At 32.7% G+C, this 27,883-nt stretch overlaps 1 protein-coding gene across 7 annotated transcripts in view; it reads right to left on the reverse strand.

Moving 5' to 3' along the window:
- Nucleotides 1-27,883, reverse strand: part of LOC138314821 (uncharacterized) — a 31,989-nt gene that overhangs the window by 2,010 nt on the left and 2,096 nt on the right. Inside the window, exons 5-42 of one of the 7 annotated variants that reach the window (XM_069255383.1) lie at nucleotides 27,652-27,705; nucleotides 26,703-26,828; nucleotides 25,833-25,925; nucleotides 25,587-25,676; nucleotides 24,897-24,938; nucleotides 23,011-23,103; nucleotides 22,501-22,578; nucleotides 22,197-22,322; nucleotides 21,753-21,785; nucleotides 20,432-20,694; nucleotides 18,850-19,006; nucleotides 18,068-18,306; nucleotides 17,611-17,758; nucleotides 17,148-17,210; nucleotides 16,126-16,152; nucleotides 15,783-15,809; nucleotides 15,279-15,541; nucleotides 14,259-14,409; nucleotides 13,508-13,746; nucleotides 12,828-12,975; nucleotides 12,355-12,393; nucleotides 11,717-11,794; nucleotides 10,473-10,613; nucleotides 9,486-9,518; nucleotides 8,254-8,425; nucleotides 7,985-8,037; nucleotides 7,527-7,688; nucleotides 7,208-7,345; nucleotides 6,691-6,931; nucleotides 5,763-5,806; nucleotides 5,194-5,275; nucleotides 2,984-3,124; nucleotides 2,631-2,674; nucleotides 2,131-2,298; nucleotides 1,796-1,954; nucleotides 1,448-1,600; nucleotides 785-981; nucleotides 330-437 (exon numbers count right to left, since the gene is read on the reverse strand). In XM_069255383.1, coding sequence (XP_069111484.1) covers nucleotides 330-437; nucleotides 785-981; nucleotides 1,448-1,600; nucleotides 1,796-1,954; nucleotides 2,131-2,298; nucleotides 2,631-2,674; nucleotides 2,984-3,124; nucleotides 5,194-5,275; nucleotides 5,763-5,806; nucleotides 6,691-6,931; nucleotides 7,208-7,345; nucleotides 7,527-7,688; nucleotides 7,985-8,037; nucleotides 8,254-8,425; nucleotides 9,486-9,518; nucleotides 10,473-10,613; nucleotides 11,717-11,794; nucleotides 12,355-12,393; nucleotides 12,828-12,975; nucleotides 13,508-13,746; nucleotides 14,259-14,409; nucleotides 15,279-15,541; nucleotides 15,783-15,809; nucleotides 16,126-16,152; nucleotides 17,148-17,210; nucleotides 17,611-17,758; nucleotides 18,068-18,306; nucleotides 18,850-19,006; nucleotides 20,432-20,694; nucleotides 21,753-21,785; nucleotides 22,197-22,322; nucleotides 22,501-22,578; nucleotides 23,011-23,103; nucleotides 24,897-24,938; nucleotides 25,587-25,676; nucleotides 25,833-25,925; nucleotides 26,703-26,828; nucleotides 27,652-27,705 — 4,613 coding nt within the window. The remainder of the gene's footprint in view (nucleotides 1-329; nucleotides 438-784; nucleotides 982-1,447; nucleotides 1,601-1,795; nucleotides 1,955-2,130; nucleotides 2,299-2,630; nucleotides 2,675-2,983; nucleotides 3,125-5,193; nucleotides 5,276-5,762; nucleotides 5,807-6,690; nucleotides 6,932-7,207; nucleotides 7,346-7,526; nucleotides 7,689-7,984; nucleotides 8,038-8,253; nucleotides 8,426-9,485; nucleotides 9,519-10,472; nucleotides 10,614-11,716; nucleotides 11,795-12,354; nucleotides 12,394-12,827; nucleotides 12,976-13,507; nucleotides 13,747-14,258; nucleotides 14,410-15,278; nucleotides 15,542-15,782; nucleotides 15,810-16,125; nucleotides 16,153-17,147; nucleotides 17,211-17,610; nucleotides 17,759-18,067; nucleotides 18,307-18,849; nucleotides 19,007-20,431; nucleotides 20,695-21,752; nucleotides 21,786-22,196; nucleotides 22,323-22,500; nucleotides 22,579-23,010; nucleotides 23,104-24,896; nucleotides 24,939-25,586; nucleotides 25,677-25,832; nucleotides 25,926-26,702; nucleotides 26,829-27,651; nucleotides 27,706-27,883) is intronic. The other 6 variants (XM_069255384.1, XM_069255385.1, XM_069255386.1 and 3 more) reach the window with 6 other exon arrangements.

A 27,883-nucleotide genomic window follows, 5' to 3' on the forward strand; every position in this document is an offset into this window, starting at 1 on the left:
TGCATCAATTTAAAGTTTTAATATTATGTCGTGGTTTGTTATGACCAGTTTCCCGACTAATATGATATTATATGAATTTTGAAAACATGACAATAAGTCATTTTACCTGATTTTCGAAAAAAAATAGTACTCATTCACCTGAAAATTGACGTATCAAGATTATTCTTATATATTTAACTATTAAAGAGTAATTCTAAAAACCCCAAAGCACATACAGAGCTACATCTGCCGATCATACAAAAGCAGATTTGCAATCTCTCTAATATCCGTGTCTGGCATGATGGTTCAAATTATATTGGCAAACTAAGCTGATCACTCATGTAACTTACCGCTAAACATTCTGGTTCTTCGGTGCATTTGGGGTTGCAAACTATCTTACCGTCTTCGCATTTACATCTCTCGCATTTGTCAAGCGGGTTAATGAAATCTTCACCTTCCTATTGTTCAAAGATAACACACAGATAGGCATAAAAACGTTTGATGTATTTAAGTATTTTCTTTCTCAAAATATATCCAAGGTACAAACAGGTATCAGCGAATTAGAAGTAGAACTGTTGCTTTTGCCTTTCATTTTGAGGGTCCATTGAATGACATTCCAACAAGAAACAAAAAGAATAAAATTCGGTCACATCGAATATTTGGTATAATCTACTTTCCTAATTTGAATTATTTTTGTTATATTTGTTGTTCATTTGTATTTGATATGAATTCTAATGTGCAATTTCGTGTGAACGTTGTAGATCCGTATACATACGCAAAATATGCATTGGCGAGTTATACTTACAAGAATAGTTGTGTTGTCAGGAAGTTTACACTGATTACATTCATGCACCTTTATGCAAACTCCATCCGCATTTCTCACGAATCCAATTTCACATACACAAGCAGGAGGACCTGAACATGGCTGGTTTGAATATTGGTCTTCACAGGTCTTTTCACAGCCAGAATAATTACTCCAGACCTCATTCATTTCAGTACATACTGTATCGATATAAGAATAGATAAAATTCTAACAATTACTAATTAAATATTATTATTTTCATTGAAACGTACAACATTTAAAATCTTATAATACTTTTCTTTGAGCGAAAAACTCATATCAAAACCAGTGTTTGTATTACAGTGTATATCAATGATAGTTATCAGTTGATTACTGTTTCATTATGTCACACTGCCCTGGTAGATTTAACTAACGTTCGTTTGTTATATTAGACAGTTTAAACACAAATGTCGGCTGCATTATTTGCTATGCTATACGATAAACAATACATCTTTCCAAAGGGATATGAATGGAAACGATCATGGCTAAATATCGACCTCTGAGTGACTATGCATCATCCAAGAATAATTGAAAATCTGCAATCTTATGTATTCATTGTTCATTGGTGAATATTTAGCTATTTCATTAATATTATAATATTGGCAAACATGATCCAGCTTGACTTACAGCAGTCTTGTGGATAACAGTCTTCAGTTTCATCTAAGTGTGGGCAATCTTCTATTACGTCGCTTGTGATATCTCGTTGTCTTGATCGGGATCCCGGTCCGCATGTGACACTACACGGAGTCCAGTCACTCCATTCTCCAACAGTGCAATTGCCTAGGTGAATGGTATAGTTAAATGCAAATAAATACGGGTAAAACACTCGAACAAAAGTTGAAAACATGTCGATATAAGAGTATATTTATAGTCCAACCTTCATAATTTACATTTACCAAACAGTTTCTCATTGTATCTTGCATAATTACATAAACTTATGTATGTTTTGTCAGAGTCCCTGTATAGAAAACTCACTCTCGCAGCTCTGGGTATTGCATGTGTCCGTCTGCGTTAAACTATTCGAGCAATAAGCATCATCACCAGGTACAAGTTGTTCACGTGATCGTGTCGTTATGCCGCCGCCACACTCCTCGGAACATTCAGTCCATGGTGACCACAGAGTAACAGCACAGCCTAAAACACAAAACAACTCGATCAGCTGTTATTGAATAAAGCACCATGAGGTCATAAACATACATAAAAGCAAATGACTGACGTCATTACTATACTAGCACATGCTCGCATTATTACAATCAAAACCAGCATTTACAAATGAAACAGTGTGCTTAAATAGTTTTAATACTACTTACATATTACAGAGCTGCATTCTTCCGTATCGGTGAAATCTCCTACACAAGGCTCGCCACAATGTGGCAGTGGATTATTGCACTCTCTGCGCCTTTCTCTTGTTCCATTGCATTGCATTTGTGTAGCTGAGCATGCTCCCCATGTCGTCCAGTCAGAAAAGCCTCCATCTTCTGCACAAAATAGTAATTCTTTGAATTAATACTTTCAGAAGCTACACTTTCTTTTACTTTTCTTTAAATTCCAACTCGAAGTACTTTGATTTGTCTAATATAATAGCTACACAATAAAGGAAATATATTTTCTATACAATTTAGTAAGTATATCATGTAACTCTACAATAAATACAAAATAATCAATGCTAAAAGTACAAGTGCAATTATATAAATTTTAGTCAATCAATGCCTACCCACAAGGACAAACAACTCTGCAATATGTAAATACAGAATAATGATATGAACCAGTTTAGTTTAAAAATAAGTGCAACTGTAACGCCATCACTTACGTCCTTCAACTGTTGTGTCTGTGACGCTGCCATTGATACAAATTCTGAAATTAGGATGCAATAATAAAATCAATCTTCATTAAAGCTTTCAAAAGCAATCATGAAAAAATATATCGCACACAGTATAAGTAAAATAAGTGTTTATGTAATTTGATCCCAGAAAGGTCTGATAAAAATGCTTTTCAATTGAATATTTATATCATATTACTCTAAACATTAAAAGTCAGTTATGGAAAATTTCAATTATGATTATGTTCTCTTAAACTCAGGTCTCCAGATAATCACTATTTCGTTCACGTCACAAAAATTTGATATTTTTTTGTAATCTAAAACAAGGAAATATAATTACGTACTTCTTTGTGCACATATCGCTGGATTCTTCAACGACGTCGGTATTGTTATAATATTTGCCTTCATACACACATTGTCCACATGGCTCTAAATCGCAATCCTCAGTTTGCTCTTCGGGTTCACAATCGCCAATTCGAACAGCACTAAATAAAAATTGTGTTTCACGAATAGTTATAAAATCTCACAAACACTAATAATACACAAAAATGTTTTTTTATAAATTTTGTATAACATTTAACTTTTATATGGTGGCGTCATAGATTGATGTTTGGCACGAAAATTAATTCCTCAACAGTTTGCCATCATTATGAAAATTATTTCACTGGTAATAAGTCAATAGCCCTAATTAGCATTTAGCTGCCCTGCTTCCAGGAATACTAGATGTCACTGTTTATGAAGTACATATGTAAGAAAACATTTTTTACCTAGCACTCTATTTAAATAATATCTGCTTTTATTTTGAGACGAAATTAAGAATTCTTTATATATTCGTGCCAAATATTAATATATAACACAATCGATAAGCCAACGACAGGGATAATACTTAATTCAAAGAAAAAATCCACTTTTGAAAATGATCAATATCTTGGCGGCTAGTGTGCTTTTCTTACTTTCCTATTAATTTTTTTTAAAAGATAATGTATGTTTTCTTACATAGATTTGAAATTAGTCATAAGGCATTCCGATGTTCCGAAACTAGCTTAAACTTATAATCGGATACATGTTAAACATGATTTCTTTTTGAAGTGAATTCCGATATATATTACATAGTTCTTGTGTTCGAATTATCAAATTGGTAATAATTTAACCCAACATTAGCTTTTAAGCATGAATATTTACAGTTTGCACTGACATGGACTCAACAACCATGCTTTCTAGTATTATCATTATCAGTGTATAATATTAGCACAACACGCGCGGCGATTCTATTGTTACGTGAATAGACGATGGCGTAGCAACGTGGGGTCATGACCCCACTTTTGGCGAGGACATACGAATGACTCGATTCCAATCAGCTGTTCAATCGAATTCGTTGACGATGACGGGAGAGAAAAAAGATATGTGTATTCTGATAAAAAAAATATGCAACTGCCGCGGGAATAAATAAAATTAATTTACTTGAAAACTGTAAATATAAGGAATGGATGTTTATTTTTTGAGGTAAGAGGGTATAATGATAATGGAGCCCATGCAAATTTTATGTAACCCGGCTTACATAATTTACACGTGTTCCATTATCATTATACCTTCATAACCTCAACAAAATAAACATCTTTTCCTTAAGGATGTATTCTTCTGAGGTTTCAGTCCCGTTGAAGTCTCGTTTCAACATAGATCAAAGAAGTTATGAGATTTTCAAATATAATTTATCAGTATCTGTAGCAAGTTGCCAGATGCAAATTTTGTCAAAAAATTACATTTCTATTTTTAGTAGATTTTTTTATACAGGGATTTTAAGAAATGGCCCATTTAGCGGCCATTTTGAAATTGTGTCTTTTTTCGCTTCAAGTAGAGCCACAGTTTTTCCATTTTTTACTGAAATTGTTTTTACTAAAATCATCACTGCGCCAGCATTTTTAGCTGTATTTAGCTAATTTTTGCTGGAAATCGTTACTAGGTTCCTAGTAATTAAAATATTGAGCATTAATATGTGAAACGATATACTTTTGTGACTTTATTTTTACATTTAATTGTAATTTGGGCACTTTCATTTTTTACTCTAAAATACTGAAAAATAACAAAAATTCAAATGGGGCAAAAAAGTAAGCACACGGACCCCCAATTTTTCTTCCTGATTTAGAAAGAACTACCGTTTCCCTATTGATATGCAAAATAATAACAAAAGTTTAATACCAGAACTTTTTCTATAAAGGGTTAAATTTGGCAAAAATGGCTGAAAATGGTGCATTTTGTAGCTCAAAATTAAAAATTAAATATCAAACACCTCATTAGGAAATTATGGCTTTAATCGCTATCTCATATGGTCAAAACGGCAAAATTCCCATAAAATCCAACATTTTGTCAACTAGGTGTCTTCGAGTGACAAAAGCTCAAAAACGAGCACACGGACATATGTTTTTTCTTCCATTTTCTTTTATGGTACGAACTCCTTTTTCCAAAAATCTATATGAGAAAAAAAGTTTAATACAAGAAAATTTTGACTTCTCAGAGGTGTACACCCTTAAACATCAAACCCATCAACCATACTTACCTGTAGCGTGTTCTTTGTCCTGTTCCACAGTCATTGTTATTATGACAAGTATTCCATTCCGACCATGCTTCACGGACACAACCTATATTAAATATACATATTTCTTTCATAGATTATAAATAACAATATACAATTAATAGTTAATAAATCATAAAATAGCCAGGTGTGTATTAGAAAATATGAATGTTCCATTGTATATATTAGTATAATAACAAAGAATTATTATGTAATGATAAAATAAATATCAAGCTTAAGTTCAGATCACTTTAAAATTAACTAACAATTCATCGTAGAGGTGAAGATTTGTGCTAATATATCGAGACATCTTAACCACTCGGCCACTGCAGCCCCTTTGTTGTTCAAATACACCTAAGAAATGATATATATGCATAAAGAATTTCACTAGTTTAAACAAGATCTAATATCTTAATATTGTTTGCGGTTTCACTGTCTGTACGAAATAGGTACAAATGTATTAATTAGAGTAAATAGGCATTGTAAATAATACGAAATAGTCACATAGAAATTATAATTCTTAGATATTTTAAACTGATTTAGCTCCAACTTACATCCGTCCTTTAGTCTACAATCCATTCCTTGTGCAGTACATGTGCTGTAATAAAACAAAGATTATTAATGTATTATACTACTAACTGTTCCTCTTTTTGATACTGTTTTAACAGTATTATAATCACTTTCATGTTTTGTTCTGAATTGAACTTATTCTATATAAATTCAAAAACATGTATCATAAAAAGGTCAGAGAACTTTAAAGTTTTGGTCCCATTGATGATCGCCTATTTCTTCGTTTAAAAAATTCTGTTTTTCCTTACATATCAAAAGTTGCGAATTTTCGTAATTTCGCCACCGCAGACCTTGACTAACCAAACGTTATTTAATAATTAAAGATGCTCCACCGCCGACAGAGCATAAATGATATTCATAATTTGAACAATAATTTGTGTTTAACCGTGTATATATATGTCTAATTAACACAAAGATTAATATGAAATAATTCATTTCGCCTTTAGTGCATGCGCAATCAGTACTTCATTCCATATAGGATATAGTGTCACAGAACTTTTTCGGGATGGAATTAATTATATTGCATGTTTTTAACTTGAAGTAAAATTAGAAGCTCAAATTTTTCAATGATGGTAATGGTGTTAAGGAAGTTACTTTTGTAACGGAAGAAAAACACTATATTGTCTGCTCCTGTTTTTATAGTGAAAAAATTCCATTTGTCAGTGCTATGCTTACTTCCTATAAGAATGCACGAAAACAGTATCTACTGACCTGCATTTTTTTCTATCGCTTTAAAAAACATAAAAGACCTGAAATGACGTTTTCTAGCAACACTCTGGGTATGTACCAAGGAAACCATTTTTTTGACCAACTTTAAAAATATTTTTGATTACTGAAAGAAATATTATTACGTAAATCACTTATACTTAAACATGGACTGTATGCTCAAGTAACAATGTTAAATGGACTTACCATATTTTACAGTCATCGTAAACCTTAGTCGTGTTGATGATCATAGGTTTGCCATCATCATCAAAGCATGGACAATTCTCGAATTTGATGCATTGTCCATTGTATTCAGTTGTTCCGTCGGCGCAAAGACATGTCATTGTGTCACACTCTCTATCTTCACAATCTGCGTTCCTGTATGCTTTACATGTACTATTGCATGTATAATCACATACTGATTTAAACTCCCTGCCTTCTCCGCAAACTGGAAATAGCAAGAGACACCAACAAGATGTTTTCATTTGGATATGAATAGGGTTTTTTTGAAACCATTTTCTATGTTTTAAACACTATTTAATACCATTAATTCTTGCTCTATAAATAACAAAACACGTTTTGAACTGAAGAAGTTTAATTGTTTAAAGATTGAAGAAAAGATTATTAAAGAAAAAAATAATTTTAGATGATTTGGTATTTTCCTATTGGATAATATTGTGTTTTGTGATAATTTTAAGGATTTGTGACAACTATTAACACATACCGCAGTTAGTGTTGTTGTTAGCACACGTCCTGGTTTCCATGCAGCTGAGATCATTTGATTCACATCGTGTACGCGTTTGTGTACCAGTCTCGCAGTCGTCGGCATTACATGGTGACCAGGTGGTCCATGGACGTTCAGCTTCAAACGGAAACAAACAACAAATGAAAGATCGAAAAGAAAATCATAATGTTGAGAGATTACAATTAAATATTCAAACATTTTGTCAAAATATTCTGCATATCCCGCGTGTTTTAATGAGACAAGACAGAATTCAAATGTATTACATCGCAATGAGTAATATTTGGAACACATTGTTTACTTGTAGTTATGCAGGGTCCTACGAAACATGACTCCTTATCGGTATCAGTTTCTTTACAACTTTCGTATAGTCCTGGAATAAGCTCTCTTGTTCTCTCACGAATTCCGCTGCCGCAATCTTTGTCGCAGTTAGTCCAATCAGACCATGTGAAATAGGAACAAGCTGAAACAAATATATATTTTTTTTAAATGTATCATAAACCAATATACTTAAATAGCACATTTTGTATTGTTTTATGATAAATTTTGTATTATACTCCAAACCGCCAAATACGTTGAGAAAAAAACACATTTAATGCAATTTAATGCAATGAAGCATTTAATTATTGTTTCAATACGATTGTAAATTTTTGAAAGGGGTGTTTCTAATATAGAGTATCGATTTATTACAGGATTACATGCAATTATAAAACTTCTTTTAGTGAGCTAAATGGAGTATGTCTAAACAAGTATGCTTACAACATGGTTCAATCCTTTCGTTACATTCCCACTGACCAACGGCGGAACATGTACTGGAAAAATAATTGTAAAAAGAATAAACGAAGATAATACAAAATGTGATCTTACATAAATAAAAGGTTTTCAGCCATAGCTTTATCTTCTATGGGATTTTTATCCAATTTTATTTAAGAAAAATAAAATATGTAAGCGAAGATTATGTAAGTAGTCTTCAAGCATTGTTCTAATGCATATAATAGTAATGCTAAGTGCGCTTTAGATTAGTTTACCAGTTCTGGCAGTAAAAGTGCACGATTTCTCCTTGTTCAATGGTATCATCAATATACACGGGCACTTGTTGACCATTCTGAAGGAAATATCCCAATGGTTTATCGATATCATCAACATATGAATTGTATCCAGTCATTGCATCCAAATACTCCCCTGACACAATACACTGACCTGAAAGCATAAGACAAACGTTATTAACTACATGAGCACCGTTTCATGTTGTTTAAAATTATAGCTAAGGGACAAAATATATTAAAAAAACCAAATAACTATTATTACAATAATATCTTTTCATTATCTGCTTTATCTCGGATAACATGTACTTTATTAATATACAAAAAAATGTGTCTTCACTAACTATTAAATGTACAGACAGTCGTCGTAATACAGTTAGCAATTGAACATTGTTCTATAAATTTTTAGTAATTTAACATTTTTAATTGTTATTCCTAACGTCATTTTGTAATCATTCCTAACAAGATTTTATGTACTGATTAAGCTTATTTTGCATCCTACATAAATAATCTGAAATAGTTTCTGTTCCACAAAAATTGATCTCAATTGTGGATATGTAATCTTAAGGCACCATTTAACTATACATGAAGAATGTAATGGCGACATCGGCGAACATTGTTTGGATATAATCGCTCACAATTAGAATCATATTACAACGGAGTAACATTTTCATTATTTCAAAATAAGCGCTAAGTAACCAGTTTTTTTGCTGTCGATGAATTATTGACGTTTGCAATTGATTTGTGGAAAGGAGAGTTTATCTAACAATGTCAAATAGAGTATATAGTTAAAAAAATCTTATATTGCCACAGACTGTGTGAGCAAAGTGAACAAATTTTATGATAAAGAGAGAAGTTAATTATTTAAAACATGCTTCTTCATAATAATGAATATAGATACACGATTATATATACAAAATATTACATTAAAGTGACAATTCACTCGGGCTAATTCTTTTACAAAACGAAGGAGCAAAATATGGCATAAACGTATTATTCTATTATTTTTTTTCTTAGACTGAATTGTCCCTTTAATATATCATTGAAAAAAATATGGCAAGCTGCCTAAGGATTGTATAATTGTTTGTCGCGTAAAAAGCGCTACAGCGCTAATATTATATATGTTTGAATATGGCACCATACATACAACGTGTGTAAGGTTAGTAGTTAGATCGAACACTGTAAATATAATTCCCCAAATACTATCTCATACTTACCGACAGTTGTTGAAGGCATAGTTGTCGTAGTGGCTGCCGAAATATAAAGCAAGCAAATGTTAGTTCGTGTTTCACTGTCAATTGTTTCATTTTGATTTTATATAAAATCGAAAAAACGTATAAACAATGAAAAATGACACGCATGGGTATATATGTATAAGTGTATGTGTAATCACATGTGTTCTAATTATGTGTTTCTCTCATGAATGTATGTGGTGAAGTAATAGAGTAATCATTTCATGTAATAAAACTCTGACAACCCAAATCCACATAAGCACGAAAAGGTCGCTGTTATACCTCTCAAAATACCGCGGCATCTTACCGAGTTTTAAAAAACACACGGATAAAATTGCAAAATTACATGGTTTGCTGAATATATCCACAAAATATCAAGTTCTTTTATTATTTAAGACAACAGTGAGTAAAACAGAGACATGATCAGTACAAAACATATTTTTACAGAAACATACTATGCAAAGATAAAAACAGACAAAACACAAATAACATTAATAATGTCACAACAAATAAAGAAACTGAAACTGAATACAGAAAACGAGAGAAAAGAAGATATTTTTATTCAAAAGTCTTCAAAGAACAGAATTAAGCACAACAAGTCAAAAGCAGAATAAAGCTAGGTTTAGCTCATTGGAAGTTATCAGAAGTTTGTCACCGTCACACTTCGTAGATATTTTTCTTGGATTATAAAGACGCTAAAATTCGCAAAACAACAGAAATAAAAGGCAGATATTAATAAGCAATGTCTAGGTATGACACGACTACAATGCATTCGCACTACAAAGATACAACAAAACAAAAAAGACAGTTTTGAATAATGACAATTATTTAGTACATCAAAAGAAACATACATAAGTTAATATATAAAAAGAAATGATAGATAGATTTACATTAGAAGTGACAAACAACGCATACAGAAAGACTAAATTATGCAAAAATACATTCAAATATCTAAAATAATCTGTAGTATACCGGTGGTAGCCGTTGTAGTTGTTGGTTGTGTAAACGTAATGGATGTTGTTGGTGACGAGAGGGTCGGTGTAACAGAGACGGTAGTTGTTGGCGATGTAACTGAGGGTACTGTTGACGAAACAGAGAATGCTGTAGTCGATTCTGAAAAGAGAAATATTAAGTTACTTAAGATGTCAATAATATGAAATTAGAGAAGACGAATATAATTTATCATACACGTATCCAGGACATATTGAAAAGAACGAAGAAACAGAATCTGCTTAATTCCAAATGTCCCAATAGCAAGTTGATTACATTTTGATTTCGGAGTATAAATCTTATGGTAAAGTATAATACTTCATTTATTGTTTAAGTAGATAACTGATCTGAATCGAACGTTCAAGAACAAATTGATCCCTGGACATGAATCCTGTGTAGACGTTGATTTTTGCGTTGATCATAGCTTATAGAATACACATAATATATATATATTTATATAATATCCTATAATATGTGTTTATATAATATAAACAAGAATTTATCAAAACCCTACCCAAATTGGTACACTTTTTTGAAGATAATTGTTTAAATTTTCTAACCTGTGCTGGAATCCAGATTTTTTCTCATATTGTTCAATAAATAAATGACTTAAGTTTTAATTTCATTACTTATCAGCAGTGTATATATAAATAGAGAGCTTTCAAGGATCGCCGGTCCAGCCTTGTGTTTAAGCAGGATCGAATACCCAAAATTAAAAACAAAAAAAAAAACTCCTAAACTTGATTTGATTAATAATTAATAACACGATAAAACATACTCGAATTCATTTAGGATAAGTTCAATACTTAGTTTATCTTAGTCACATATCGGTTAAAAATTCCCAATTAAGTAATTGTTTTCCTTGTTTAAAATATATGGTGTATTTGGGGTTGTCGCACGACGTTGTTTCCAAGATTTTTTTCCCAGAATTTCATTATTTTCATGTTTAAATAAAGATATTAACTAAACAGGAAATAATATAACATATCAAAAAATGTCACAATTACTATTAAACACCTTAATTATTGTTCAGGACAATTGTTGTCAGTTTGTAACTTGAAAATTCTGTTGATGAATGTTAAAAGTGTACAATATTTGGTAGTATACCGATTTGGGTAGCATTACGTTTTATATTATATTTGTCGTTTACGATTGTTCTGGCGTTGAATTCAATTTATCGAGATATCGAACAAAAATGACGAATTGATGGGAACTCAATGAATCACCTGATGGTGGAGATGTGAATGTTGGCCCAGAAGTTGTCGTCTCTTTCTGAGTGGTTGTCTCAACTCCAGTTGTGGTTCCTGTTCGTAAAAAACAACACCTCGTAAGAGTGGCGTGCAACACAACAATGTCATTTGCAGTCGGATACAGGCAAAAATGTTTGCACGTAATGAGCAGAATTCCTATTTTGATATTATGTTATATTCCGGTTATGACATAATATAAGCAATTTATTAGTACTTGCTAAAATGCTATATAGCAGATCACGGTTATAAGGAACCTCTGTCCACTAAAATTTCATCGTTTTAATCATGATTCATATAATAAACAAGTTACAAAATCAGACAGTATAACCATGATTAGCTCGTTGTAAACACACTAGCTGTGAACGTTTAAATTGTATTATTTTAGAGTTGTGATTAATTTTGTTCACAAGTACTTAATAGTATCCTCTAAGTAAATTTGATAAATGAACTGATAGCAAACAAGCTATCTTACGTCATTATTTTGTGAGCGCAATTCACGTCGTTTTCTCCGAAAAGTATGACGTAACGCTCGCAAACCCATGACGCCATAAACAATACCTACCCACAAGGGCAGATTACTCTGTAAAATGCAAATACAACATGGTTTTACGTACCTGTTGTTGCAGTGCTTGTTGATGCAGTGGTAGTTGTTCCTGTTACACAAAAAATAATCTAATGCGAAATTGTTCAAGTGTTTTGATGTCAAATCAATATGCAATTTTGATTGCATGTCATCAATACATAATTGCTCTTTTAGTTTTCTTAATATTAAAATTCGTTTCTGTTGCTTGTTCAATCGCAAGGTATCAACCATTTTATCAGTAATAAATACATTTGAGCTTTTTTCTTCGATTAAAGCGGTAATATAACATTTGCTGCAACCCAGTTTATCTTCAAGAACCCCGTTCCCTTGTTTTTCTATGAAACAATGGGTAAAACAAGGATATTACATCCCCACAGCCAAAGAATATTGTCTATGCTTTTGCAAGAAATTAATACGAATATCTTTTATGATATTAAGGTATTGGAAGGAAATTGTATTGTAATTCTTTTCAAAGAGAAATTCAAATAAGTTTATTGTACCTACCCATTGGTCCCATACACCCGATAATGCTTTCTATCTTAAATACTGGATTACTGTGTTCAGCTGTTGTTTGGACGATGAATGTTAGTGTGTTAAGGTCTTTCATTAAGCCTGATAAATGAATGGTCACTAAACCATTCACGACGAAATCCTACAAAAAATGTATAAAAGGCATCAAAAATACAAGTACAATTATATTAAAATAATTGAGATTATAGCAAAGTATGAGTTTGCATGTTCTTTGAAATTGTTTCACGTATAACCTTATGCTATCAAATCGTTGGTTTTATAGCTAATCTATTGCATCTGTGATTTAACATGGGTCAGACGATTTAAGTTGACCAGTATGCATGCTAGTATCATAAACAACGATAACAGATTAAGAACCGGAAATAATTTTTATCTTAGTATCACAAAATGTAGGAAATAAAAATTCTCTACATTATCAGTCATCAGTTTTAAATACGAAGTCATATCAGAAATTCAGAAAAAAGACGTCTTGAATAAAGCATTATTTGTTTTATCTTAATTATTTCAACATTCCCTGAAGAGCAGCGATTGCTGTTAAAGAGCTCGAGAAAAAAGGATTTGTTTCGCTATATGTTTTAAATATTTTAATATACTATACTACTATCTGGTTATATTAATTATAATTCAGTTAATTACGTTATAGGATTACTTACATAAGATGAAATCCCTGTTACGATTGTAACTGTAGTTGGTTCTTGGGTTGAGAAAGTAATGTCGTAAAGGGTGGCCTGGTTGAAATTTAAAATTACAGGAATATTGCCGTCAGAATTTCTTTGAACGTCAGACAAGTCACCGGAAGTGAAAAGGGTATCAACAGCGGTAGCTGTTTCATCGGTCACCAAAACATAGTTTTGGTAATTATCGCTGTTAACAGTCGGTGCTAATTGGCAAGCTGAAATAAGACAAATCGCTATCAATACAAATATCAAAGACAGCTATACTTAACGCAACAACATATTCATTTTATGTGTTGTGAGCAGAATCGCACGAATGGAAATTCATGTTTATGAATACTAATGATAACAAGAATGAAAATGGTCGTGACCTGCTTTAACACCTGCTCATTTTAAACTTGGTCATATTCGTGTAAATAATCAGAAAGTTAAAGTATACAGAGTGTCTACAATACGTAACGGATAAAACGTCTTTAAATGATACATAAGGCACATATAACCATACACTAAACTGTAAGCGTTGACCATCAGATAATATAATATAACATAGAATACGTTGCTTATAAAGTAGTTTATAAATAGGCACGTCATAGTAGTTATTTCTCTGTTATATAAATTGCAGTCATAAACTCAAACATGCAGTCAATACCTGTATCGGACAATATCTACACATATTCATAATAATGCTATCCAATAATGCCTTTGAACGGTAACAAAACGATTCACTCACCTGTTGAGTCGAAACATGCCTCTATGTTCAGCTCTGATATTTCTATTGTTTGGTCATAACTGGATGGCGTTAGTATGATATCAATGGTGTGTCCTTCTGCACCATTGAAATTGAAAGTCACTTCTCCGTTTGCTCCAGAAGGTATTGATGTCTTTAAATAAGTAAAAAGACGAACGTTAATATGATTTTTTCTTTCATATTTACATATACAAAAAATATTATCATCATCATTATCTGTTCATCGAAATATACAGAGTAATGTGTCTAGCCGGATTTCAGGGGTTATTTGTCAAATATAGACAGGTTCTCTGATGATGTAGATTTCAATTACTATAATGTAGGAATATTCTCTACTGAGAAGTAAAAATATTGACTTTTTTTAAAATATACAGCTTTGGAAATATTACCAAAATTGAAAATGAAATAAAAATAATAAGGTGGTGTGCTTGATTCGGAGCTATTGTTACAAATGTTTCAGCATTTCATCCGAAAACTTAAATGGCATTAACTACACTAAAATGTATATAAAAGACACAAATAGGTTATCATTTCATACATGAATGATTAATATTTTCATCAAATTGATCAGTGCAAAGATATGAAATGAGTTTTGTATAGCTAAAATGTCACTGGCACTGGCGATTTCAGGGAAGATGTTGAAGTAAACAATGGTGACATTTCACCTATCTACAATTTTTAAGAAATGAATTTTGTCACAATGGCCGCGAGATTGATCATTGCTAAAAACTCTACAAAAAATATAATTTGACAACAAATAGAGATCATTTGTTTCTGTAACTCTTTGAATAGTTAAAAAAGAGATTTCAATGAGTCCGAAACATCACACCAGCAGATACTGAAGAGAGAAAACGAGAAAAAGATGTGATAAGGGTCGATATGGACTGGTTATACTTTATATATTACAGACAACGCAATGACGGGAACAAAATAAATAAATCTAACGCATAAAAAGAAGCTTGTTTTGGTGTATGATTAATGCTAGTTATTAAAATGTCATACCAATGGACCAGCCGATATTGCTCCAGCTTCGGTTTTTAGTGTAGCATCAACTTGTGCAATCCGTTTAGTATTGAAGGTGAGCTCAAATATTTCATTGTCCTTCTCCACGGTTTCAACTAATTTTACTACAACTTTCGTGGAAGAGGATTTTATTGGTAATGCTCTTTGTAGAACTATGTTTCCGTACACGCCCTCTTCATTCGGAACCGTTACGATAACGTTTTGTTCGTTGAGACCGCTTGCAATTAGTGTTTTGTCACATGCTGGAAATAAATCAACAAACAGGAAATGAACATGCCTTTATTAGATTTGTGTTGATGCATTTTTTGCATAGACCAAGAAGATATAATGAATATTCAAAACTGAAATCAGATTTGCCCGTTGAATTATATGATTACTATATATATTCGTAATTTGTGTATTGAGACATGGTAACATAAATTTGCTGTTATGGTAAAAAAAAACAAAAAATAAAAACACACCTTACACAAAAAAAAAACTTACGTGTAGTAATTGTCGGGGTAGTAGTACCTGTTCAAATTAAAATTAAAATAGATTTTATATACATTCCAAAACCGCATTGTAAATATTTAAATAGTTATAACTGTTCAACATACTACGAAGTAAGAAGATAAATGAGATCACGCTAATAATGCATTGGTATTAATGCTTTATTTGCTAAGACTAAGAAGACAATATGGATATCCACAGTTATTCCCGTTGGATTATTTAAATAATATATAGTCACAATTCGTCTAGAGAGACATCTGAACATAAATCAATAAACACACAATAACATGTTATTACAATTATGGTAATATCAGAACTAACAAAATAAAAAAATTACCTGTATAAACTGTCGGGGTAGTAATACCTGTTAAAACCAAATAGTGTATATTTACAGTCCAATAGCGCATTGCAAATTATATAAATACATATAATTATTAGTGTAAAATATACAACAAATTCAGGAAATATATCTACATATCAATTACAGAGATATTTTATGAAATTATCCAGTTTGTTCAGGATATATTTATTTGTATTTGTCCTTCGCGTACAAAAGTTTCTGCAGAAAAACAGTCTAGCGGTTATAAGATAAAGTGTGGCAAGACGTTATGGTATAGTTTGAAAGACTTACAGACTTACAATTCTACCCCTGAACTCATTGAATGCTCGAAACATACATAGAAGCTTGGCGAACTTGTAAACTTAGCGTACGTTATCCTACAACTACTGCACAAACTGACGGATAACTACAGACATATACTTTTTCTTATTGAAAGGAATGTATTGTAAGCAATTTGATAGGTATTTATTGTTGTTTTAGTATTGCCATGTTATTTCCATGCTATTACACACTGATCTGAATTATTTGAAGTGTTTGTGAAGGCGCTTATTTGTTTCTCATGGTAGTAAAAAAGAGTATACTCTCATTCAGTCTAGTGGATGAATCTTTTCTTGCGCATCAAAGAAGTGTTTCGCTTCGACCGAAACAAAGTAAATAACCGGCAAATTGCTTTCGCTTTAAATCCCACCCATAAGGAAATGAATGCAGGATAAATAAAATACACGGTTAGAGTCTTACAATACAATGTTTATTTTGGTACGAGATTTAGGAACGCCGAGATGACTATAATTACACGATAATGACACTGCAGAAAATTCCGTTTAAGAACACGGTAATGTATATTTGTATAGTTTAATCTTATTGTTGTTACTATTCATCATCATTGTGATATTATCATCACTGTTAACAATAATGACAATGACAAATACTTAAAATGATATTATTATGCCATTTTAATAAATGCAGAAATTAAAATAATTCCTTGCCAAGATATGTGATATTGTATAAATTATCCTCACCGGTAGGAGTTGATCCAGTTTGGGTCGTGGTAGACACTGTTGTGGTAGATGTCGTAGTGGATCCTGGTGCATAATGAAATTATTATTAGGATAGTAATAAGTCAATAAGTATAAATCAAAGGTTATTCTCAGTTTGATATTATCAGTCATTTTCTAGAGTTGTGTATAAAGCACTACATGAACTTGTGATCATTTGGATGAAGTGTCCAATCAGGAGATAAGATGACCATCGTAAATGATTGAGCACAATAGGAAAGCTGTAGTACTTAGACTTACTATTTGCATCTAAAATGTTCAAATAGCATGGGCATTGAAAAATATTATGAATTAAATTTAATAAACAAAATAATATTTGAACAAAAGGAAACTTATTACACCTTATGGACGCTTCATTATATTTAATTGTATAGCTTCATTATACCTTTGGCCATTAAAGACAATACATTATGAAGTTATGACTCACCAATAGGCTTCACGCAACCAACAAAACCATTTATTCTGAATACAGAGTTATCCCCAATCGGCGTGATGATAAATTGTAAACTGTCGATGTTCTCAAATATGAGATCAAAATGGATGTTAACATTCTGAATACCGGGCGATGAGATTTCCTGAAAGGTTAACATAACAATCCACACTCACTGTTTTGCGTAGACAAAATAAACATTTATAATTTAGCCAATGTGTAGTATATGATCAAAGAATGGTTTATATATTTATTCAAGATTTATATTTTGAGTGAAATTTTATCATATTGACGTTGTAACTAAAACTAGTTTCATACTATTTAGTATTTTGAATGAATAGATAATTGCAAGGACACTTCCGAACAAACGAATGGAAAAGGTTTATAAGAGCATTTCTCAGCAAAATCAAATAAAAAGAACTATCAAAACAAAAGAATGACTGGTGATACTTACATACAATTTAAAACCAGAGTAATATAGCTGAAGTTTGACTGAAGATACTGTAATAGGCATCGTCAAAAGTGTTGCTTCATTGAACAATACGAAGAAAATAAGTTCTCCATTTTCATTCAATGGTAGGTTATCTAATGTGGCAGAAGACGAAAACACTTCCTCAACAATATTTCCAGCATTATCCTCTACAGTTGAAAAGGTGCTGACGTCCTGTTGTTCCACAGTTGTAAGTTCACAAGCTAAATAAAAGTAAATGTGAAAGAAATATTACAAGAATGTTTATTCTACATACAGTTCAGCGGCGTATTTAGAGCATATAACCTACATAAGAGCTGATTTTAGTAAGTGTTATCAACATTTAATTACAATCAACCATTTGAGACAAAAATTGTCGTAGCATAGAAACAATCGAATTCTCGGATTTTATCGGTTAAACCCAGCCTAAGATATCAATATTTTAAATATAATTCAATGTTTGTGTGCAATTCGTTGCGTTATAATATCTATACATGTATAAATGTTGATTAGGTACATAAGATACGCGAAGTTCGTGCTTAAACTTAATGAAGACACTGATTTATAAAGAGCTTAATTAAATATAATAACAATATATTAAGATCAAACGTTAGTCTTTTGTTAAAAAAAAATACAAAAACTTACTTCTTAATTTTTAAATTATGAGTTCATATTGTTCTTTTTTAATTGAAAAATTATACTGCTTCAGTAAAATAAGCATGGATGTTCTACCGTGCAACATTTTGTTGATCTTGGAGTAATACTACCTGTCGATTCAAAACAAGACTCTATTGACAGTTTTGAAATGTCCATTGGCATGAGCTCATTAGATGCTTTCTTTAACTGTATGATCAGTTTTTTTCCTGCAGCACCATTGAAATCAACCGAAACAGCTTCATTGACCCCGCCTAATTTGTATTGTGTCTGAAAACAGATATTTAAAAAAGACCATCTTAACTTCCTCTACTGTTATTTATATCAATATTTCATACATATTGTTGTAATGAGGAACACAATTTATATGATTGATAGAATCTTATATGGGGCCTGTCAGGTGGATATCTCAACCCGAGTGAAAGTTTTTGGCTGGTCAACCCGAAGCTTACCGAGGGTTGATGGTCAAAATCTTTCATGAGGGTTGAGATATCCCTGGTCCCCTGACAGGTCCATGTAAGATTCTGTTTCTCTCATACTTTAACGAGAAATGGTGAAGAACGTCTCTTTTCGTAAAAATGATCGCCGCATGTATGGATGACGTCACTGTCTACCCCGGTAAAAAAACAGAGTTATCTTTTCCCTAGCAACCGCGGGATTACCTGCCAAGTGTGGGAGAATAATAGACTCTTACATGGGTCTGTCAAGTAGACAAGGACATCTTAACCGGTGTGGAAGATTTTAACATGTCAAACCGAGGCTTGTCAAGGGTTGTCGGCCAGAAATCTTTCACGAGGGTGTAGATATCTCTGTCTCCTTGACAGACCTATGTTTTGTTCTTTTTCTTCCATACTTATTTGAAAAAATGTGAAATTTTCGTTGCTTTCCAGAATTTTTCATCGCGTCATGATGAAAGGAGCGTCGTTATGCGTCAAAATGATGACGTCATCGACAATACACGCCGCATCTACTGATCACGTCAAGTTTTTGTCTAGCGCCTGTGAGCTGTCTTACAACCCCGTGCGTAAGTTTAATAGAAGTTGTCGCCCCCTTTCGGATGAGACCGAACAATCTCAACCTAAAGGGAAAGAGTATTAAGTTGTCAAACACAAGGCTTTGCTGAGTGATTGACAGCTTAAGAAGCTTATCCCGAGGATTGGGACCTCATGTCTCATCCCATAGATGGTGAATGATTCTATTTCTCTTACCCCGTTTACTACTTTGTGTCTTTAACAAACGTGTCACTTATACAAGCGAAGGTGACAAAACGTCAATGAATCGTCGTCTTCGCCGTCTTTGTGACGTCATTTCATTTTTGTCGTGACGTTATGATAATATTACCGCGACGGCATGATACTGTTGTCGTGACGTCATACAATTGTTGAGCACGTGCAAAGATCTCGTGTAGCTTGTCTTTACCCTAGCGTGAGAAAGAAAAACCTCACACCGGTAAAACTATGGATATCTTTGTCCGGGGTAAGAGAAAGAGTTATTTTTCCCTAGCAACCACGGGATATCCTTGTGAAGTATGGGAGAAATAGTTATCTTATTACGAACATGATCAAAAACATTGGAAACAAATGTCAGCGAGTAAAGATAAACGGACTACTATGAAGTATTATCTACATGTTCAATGCTTTTCATATTCTTAGCACATACATACTTCGAAGTAGACAAACGTGTTGAACGACATACCGGTTTGCTTGCTACAGTCGCTCCTGTTGAAGACTCTAATTGTATGTTCACTTCTCCAACGTTGCTGACCGTGAAGGCGACTGTAAATATAGGACTGTCATCTTCCTCGACGTTAACTATTTCTGCGATGATTGTCTCCGAGTTGTCAACAAGGGTTAAGGTACTTGTTACCGCGGTACCGCTGTATTGGTTTGACTTGCCCACTACTGTGACCCGAATATTGTGTAGGTTTTCTCTCATTTCGATTGTTTTGTGTTCACAAGCTAAAAATAAAACATAAAAGTAACATTTAAATACTTCTTGTCCTCAGACTGATACAAACATATTTTTCGATGCTAGGTAGTGGTAGCGTACAAGTGCGTTCTTTGAAAAATATGTTTTTGCCTAATAAGCTATGTACCCTTGAATTTCGCTTAACTGATGTTAATTCATATTACCAATACAGTGAAAACTTTTGTAATTATTTCTGGTAGAGCTAAAACTTTTGTAAATCGTTTGCTAACTAGAACAAAATGAACTAATGACAAATTTGCATTATATGTTTTTTTAACGACTTTGGAAGTACTTCAAAGTCACAAAAATATCTTTATCTCAACACAAAATATGCTTCATATCACAGTATGACACAATACGACGGGAAACATCTTAAGGACTTGTTCATATGCAGAAGGCACCTGGGACTTCTAGGTTGTTCAAAATTTAACTTCCTTATACTGCACCCAGTAATTCTTACACGACTTTTTAAAGGCCTACTTGTGCATTTTATCTGGTCAGCTAATACGAGCTTAAGACAATATGTCTGTCTCAGGTGATAACAATAGATACATTTTAAGAATATGTCCTTATAATAATGTTTGATATGCAAAGATGGAATACATAGACGTATAACATCTAATCTATAAGTTATCTGCACTTTGAGTTAGGTGGTGATTGGTTGCATATATGTGGTGTGCTTCTATGGCATTAGACTCAGTCACATAATGGTCAATATCCACCTGCAAGAGCACATAACTACAAAGAAATATTTGTTGTGTTTTTATGACTCCAACAACCTAACAATAGTCAGGGCCATTCAAAAGGTTTGTTAATGGATGAACGCCGGATTATCCAGAGAAATGTCACAGATCAGAGGTCAACACCTAACAACTGCCCCACATGGGATTTGCACTGACAACCAAGACGTGTAGGACTTGCATTAATATGTCGGGACATCGTTACCACTCGACCACTGCGGCCCCACAAAATTATTAAATCGAAGAATCCTTTTATTACCAAATGTAAAAATTGTTTCTATAGATCACATTGAAAAATGAAAACTTACGAGTAGTTGTCGGTGCGCTTGTTGATGTCGTGCCTATTGAAAAATAGAAAAGCATTTCAAACTTTATAAATTAATTAAATAAGATTCTTATTACAATTGACCAGATATGACTTAACTTCATATTGTTCAAGAGTTAATACAAATGATATGCGATTGATTGGATGTTTACCTTCAACTAAGATATCCAAATCGTTAATTATATACCGCTTGTTTAAAAACTATGCCCAGACTGTAATGCTTAATGAAACCGAAATCTGTAAAGATATAGATTTCAGACATGGAAATCGATTATAAAGGCGCAGTGTAACGCATGTAGTTCATATGCTTCATATAGCATACTACTGCAATTTTAAATGTTTTCGCACATCTATAACAATCGGATCCAATGGTTCTTTGCACGCGTCAGACACAGGAGTTAAACAATGTCATGTGGAACTTGCATACCCGTTGATGCGCTAGGACTAGTCGTAGTGGAAGCTGAAGCCGTAGTGACTTTATTTGTTGGTGTTATAGTTTCTGACGGAGATGTTGATGTAGCAGAAGTCGAAACGAGTTCTGTCGTTGTTGAACCTGAGGAAAACGAAGATGCCAACACAAACGTATACATGACAAATCTGGTTTGTTTGCCAAACTATGTACAAAAATAGGGATATACGTTATAGCTCCGTGGGGAAAATAGTTAAATCATGATCATTCGATGAACATACAGTAAACTAAAGGGTTAAAAGGTGATTATGACTATTCATACCAGCAGAAGCTGTTTCCGTCGAAGGCGATGTCGAAACAGGAGGCGTAGGTATAGAGGGTCTAGTTGTGGTTGTAGAACCTGTGTTATTAAACGCAGCTATTATGCATAGTCAAGTACTGACTGATAAGATTAAACGCAGTTCCCATAACATAAGGCCAATACACCGTTATAAAATTACGGTAATTACAGGAAATATTACGATACTCTTCGGTCTGAATGATAAGATCACATTTTGATGTGGCATCGGTTTTAAATTAAGAGAACCATAAAGTGTATCAAACCTGTTTCACTTATGTTTAAGAATTCTGTATATCTCAGAACACTTTCAGCGGTACAGAATGTGTTATTTGTGTGAAATTGTATATCGATAATTTCGCCAATTATCAATTCAAGTTAGAAAGTAATCCGTTTAACTTGATTACGAAATCTCGTTTCCATTTGTTTGTGTGTTTCATTGTTAGAATATAATATCAACGGAATGACTGCTATAAAGTGGTTTAATGCGTTTACCCGGAGATGACGTAGTCAGAGTGGTTGTTTCACCGACTGTAGCTCCAGTTCCTACAGTAGTCGAAGATAATGACGAAGCAGTCGAAGTTGTAACTGAAAGGGTGGATTTCTAAATTATACTTCAGGTGATGAATGGATCAAGATTAAAAAGTAAACACATTTGTCATCATATCAGTACTTATAAAACATTTATTAAAATTTTGATGAAGCTGTTTCTTAAAAGAAGAAAATTTTTCGCTTTGAAATAGCATAAGATAGATATATATTTGTTGTCGCCTTTTGTTTGGAGCGATCGAATATTAGCGCGAAAAGGGCATTTTAGCACTACATACGATCGATTATGAATCCGCACTCTAAACGTTTTCTCAAATCTTTATACCGAGTCAATGAATAACACATTAATACATGCTAGCTATCATATTATGAAAATATATTATCGTGATAACGCCTGAAAATTCATATTTTTTCATTGTCTAACCCGAAGAGGAAATATAACATATACCTAATTATAAATATCCCTAATGGAGGCACGAAAGCTTCCATTGATAAACATGTTCCGTTATTCCTAACCAAACAAAAGACAAGCCGGTAAAAAAGGTCCGGCTATATATCTATATAATATCATATAAAGCGTATTTTACGCGTCAATACATACTGTTATTTATAATAATTATCGTTAGTATTGGTTTATTATAAACCATTTATATTTGCATCCTTAACGTAAATTGCCTCTAATAGCTGTTACAATAATACCGATCGGTGAAAAATATTCTTAGGCACCATCACCGTCAGCCGAATTTTACCACTATTTTTTTCTATTTCGTCTGTTATATTACAAATAAAGCTTCCTTGTAGGTATCAATTGTTACGTCATTATTTTGTGAGCGCAATTCACGTCATTTTTTCCGAAAAGTATGACGTTACGCTCGAAAACACATGTCAAAATCAATACCTACCCGCAAGGGCAGATAACTCTGTAATATGCAAATACGGAATAAGTTTAAACCCATTCCACCTCCCACACCTAATTTAGGTCCGTGATTATCCTCTGGGTATGACTTTTCAGTTGACGTTTGTATTTAACCTGCTACAATTGCGTAATTATGACGAATCCCTATCATAGACATTTTGTCGTGTTTTTGAATTTTCTATATACTTGTTGTCTAGAGTTAATGTGGTAAATATTTGTTTTAAAATGGTCATGTTTAGGGTCTCTAGTTATTTGTTTAATTAATGAGTACGGAGTCCTAATTATTTTTCTATTTCATCATTATGAATGTTCTTTATTTACAACATCTTATAAACCGTCATCATACGTATGATGTCATCATCTGTATATCATGGCGTGATGCATTAATAACACGTAATAAACTTATTATCTTAAAAAAACATATACATTCTTGGAATGCATGCGATTGTCGAAGTAAAGGTGTTTTGTTGAGCGAGTCAAGTTTCAAAACAGAAATTCATTTATATGATTCCGGATCAACACGCCATTACCATACGTTACTATCTCGTTATATCATAGGGTTGATTTACAATTTTGTCATGCGCATCAGCTTACATTACTTATTAAAACATAAATGACAAAGTAAATGACATGTTCCAGAATTTGATGAAAAAAATGTGATAGACCTGCATTTTTATTAATCAATTTTCAATAGTTTTAAAATATGCTTAGAATCAAAAATATTTTAAGATAGGTTTCGTTTATCATGAATTATTTTGAAAGGTACAAACCGAAGGAATATGAAAAAAGAGCCATATATTCAATACTATTCACAATTATACTAATATCACTGTGATATTAAAACAAATATTTCAAATAAATCATAGTTCATAATTCGAATTATAATACAAAAGCGTTATAAAATTAAATAGCATACCTGTTGTTGTAGCGGTTGAGCTAGTTGTGGTTGTTTCTTGACCTATTAATATAAGTAATGAAGGCGTATTGGGTAAGGCATGTCTAAGCAATTGAATTATAAAAAAAAAATATTTGCTACTTCTATCTTGAAAGAGCTAATAATCCTTTATATGATGAATATAAATGCCTTTTGTTAGATTAAATCACTGTCAGATACCATTCTGTGGTATAAAACCCGCAAAGTAATCGTGTTTCCCTAAAATACCCGATTCTAGCACGGAATTGTAAGAAAACCTATCAAAAGTTCCGAATTATTACCATGTAAAAACTTTTTGTAAATATGGCATGATTTATAACATGGCACGATTTTTATTAGAAGGCACAATGCCAGAAGCTTATAAAAGGCACAAAATCATAAGTTGTCATATAATACAAATCGTTATCTAATAAAAATAAACTCATTGGGGTAGCTATAATATAAGCACAATACCATAAGTTATAAAATACAAATCGTTATATAATATGAAAACCCCCTGGGATTGCTATAATAAAGGGCACAATACCAGAAGTTATAAAATACAAATCGTTATCGTATATGAAAACCCATTGGGGTTGCTATAATAAAAGGCACAATACCAGAAGTTATAAAATACAAATCGTTATCTTATATGAAACCCTATTGGGGTTGCTATAATAAAAGACACAATACCAGAAGTTGTAGAATAAGAAGTAGTCGTCGGAGGTGTTGTTGTTGTAACCGGAGGTGTAGGAATAGTTGGAGCCGTAGTTGTAGTGGAGCCTACATAAACATATGTCGTAATTTATTCAATCAACCATTTTTTCTACATTTGTAACCTTTAATCCATTATATTCTCTTTATTGGTAAGCGTTTACGTTTGACAGTTGTAAAGAGCATTTTTTAGTAGTTTATGTGTATTTTTTGTTTTGTATTTACCCTGGGATGATGTAGTCAGAGTGGTTGTTTCACCGACTGTAGCTCCGGTACCTACAGTAGTCGAAGATGGTGATGAAGAACTCGTTGAAACAGCTGAAAATGTCATTTTGGAGGTAATTTTTTAGCTATATACTTTTTAATAGCGCATTAACTGTCATAAATCATGAACTCATACATGTAAACAGTAAATATGACGAATTTTGTTTAAAAATCATAATAATGTAGATTTCAACATTCATATGGTTTCAATGTATAGCTCTTTAGAGCCTATCTATCTAAACGATTAAGGAAGTTTAAATAACCAGAAACAAATCTTAATGTTCCCTGGTATTGGTTTTTCACTAGCATAACGCGAAATTTCAGTAAGTCAGTCAGCAAATAATGGATTGAATGGATGTTTTCATTTTTGAACGCATTGGTTAATGAAAGTATAGGGATATTCGGAAATAAAAGCCCGATTCCAAAAGATTACTGTACGTAGGAAGCGATGCTTTTTTATCTTTATTAATCGAAATCTATACGAAGTCTTGTTCTTTCTTGCGATGAACAAAACACGCAATATACGTAAACGACATTTCATTAGTCTAAGAGAAAGAAATACTCCAAATTTGTTATGTATTGCAAATGAGTATTATACTTCTAGATATAGATATATGTTGAACGCTACAAAAGTGAACATCAATCAGTCGCTTTAAAGATTAGTTTGTGTCGCTTTCCTATGGACATATCCTGAATTCCTTTTCCTCATTGTCTTATTCCATTATCGCATTTTGAAATAGGAGAAAATCAACATAAAACTACTGCCGCGTGTCGATTTAAGACAATGAAGGAGAATATAAGGTGGTTTAAACGTATACTTTGCATGTGTACCTGTAACTGACGTTGTCTCAACAACACTTGTTGATGTGACTGGAGAAGACGTTGATGGAGCTGTAGAAGTGGTAGACTGTCCTGTGGTTGATGTAGAAACGGATGTTGATGGAGCTGGTGGAGTCGCTAAAACAGGTTAATGTGATAATTATACATCACGTGCTTTCAGTTTTCCATTCAATTCAATCGTCTATTTAACCAGTTTCCTCTTGGAAACATTACAATGGAAACTACAAAAATATCAGGTTCATAGAAATGAAACATAGGGGGAAATGAGTCAGTTTAATTATCAAGGGAGAATGAGTTAATAACAAGAGCAGTGGAATAAGTTTTCTTATATAATTTTTCGTATTTCACAATGGAAAAAGTTATGTGATTATTCCCATACCTGTTGATTATCGTTACGATTATACAGTGTTCGCATAACCAGTACGTAAACACACATAACAATTCTCATTTGACAATTTCTACCCGACTTGATTAGCATTGCGTTTCAGCTTCTTACTACTCTTTATAGCGCATCATATTTTAAATTGCATTTAAAAACGAAGTTTCTGATCTAATATGAAAACAAACAGTTTATACTCTGCATTTTGGTACTGCACAGCATGCCAGAGAAATATTTTGACGCGATATGTGGCAGTTACCTTCCATGAATGTGATTCGAAGAAACAAATTACCAAAGTGTAAATAAAATGTTCACCTTAAGGGATAAAAAAGGTCCCCCAACATATGACTGTTCTTCATCATTTAAAAAAATTACAATTTTGAAATGACACTCGATAAAGCCCGTATCTTTTAAAAAAATTTCAAATAACCTCACTCGAGTTTGATCACTATGATACACAACAGACACTTGTTGGGGAACCTGTTTCTTCGTTTTTTTTAATTCATTCGAAGAAGAAAGAATTGCCCACGCTTCATTCGAAAACGAATATATTAAGAATACCTGTTGTGGATGAAGTGGTTTCGGCGGTGGTTGATCCTGTGACACTTGTTGTTCCTTGTAAAACGCATATATTCGTCGGTTACTCAGTAAGCATTTGAATTTCATATTTTTTACTTTGAATTGAATAGTCTTAATGTTATCAAACACTATTGATAAAAAACAAATTAATGTGATTATTTTTGACATTTGAAGTGGAACCAATTACAAAGTAGTTCGACCATAGTTCAGCGTG

This window comes from Argopecten irradians, chromosome 2 (genome assembly GCF_041381155.1).
Source record: "Argopecten irradians isolate NY chromosome 2, Ai_NY, whole genome shotgun sequence".
Lineage (NCBI taxonomy): Eukaryota > Metazoa > Mollusca > Bivalvia > Pectinida > Pectinidae > Argopecten > Argopecten irradians.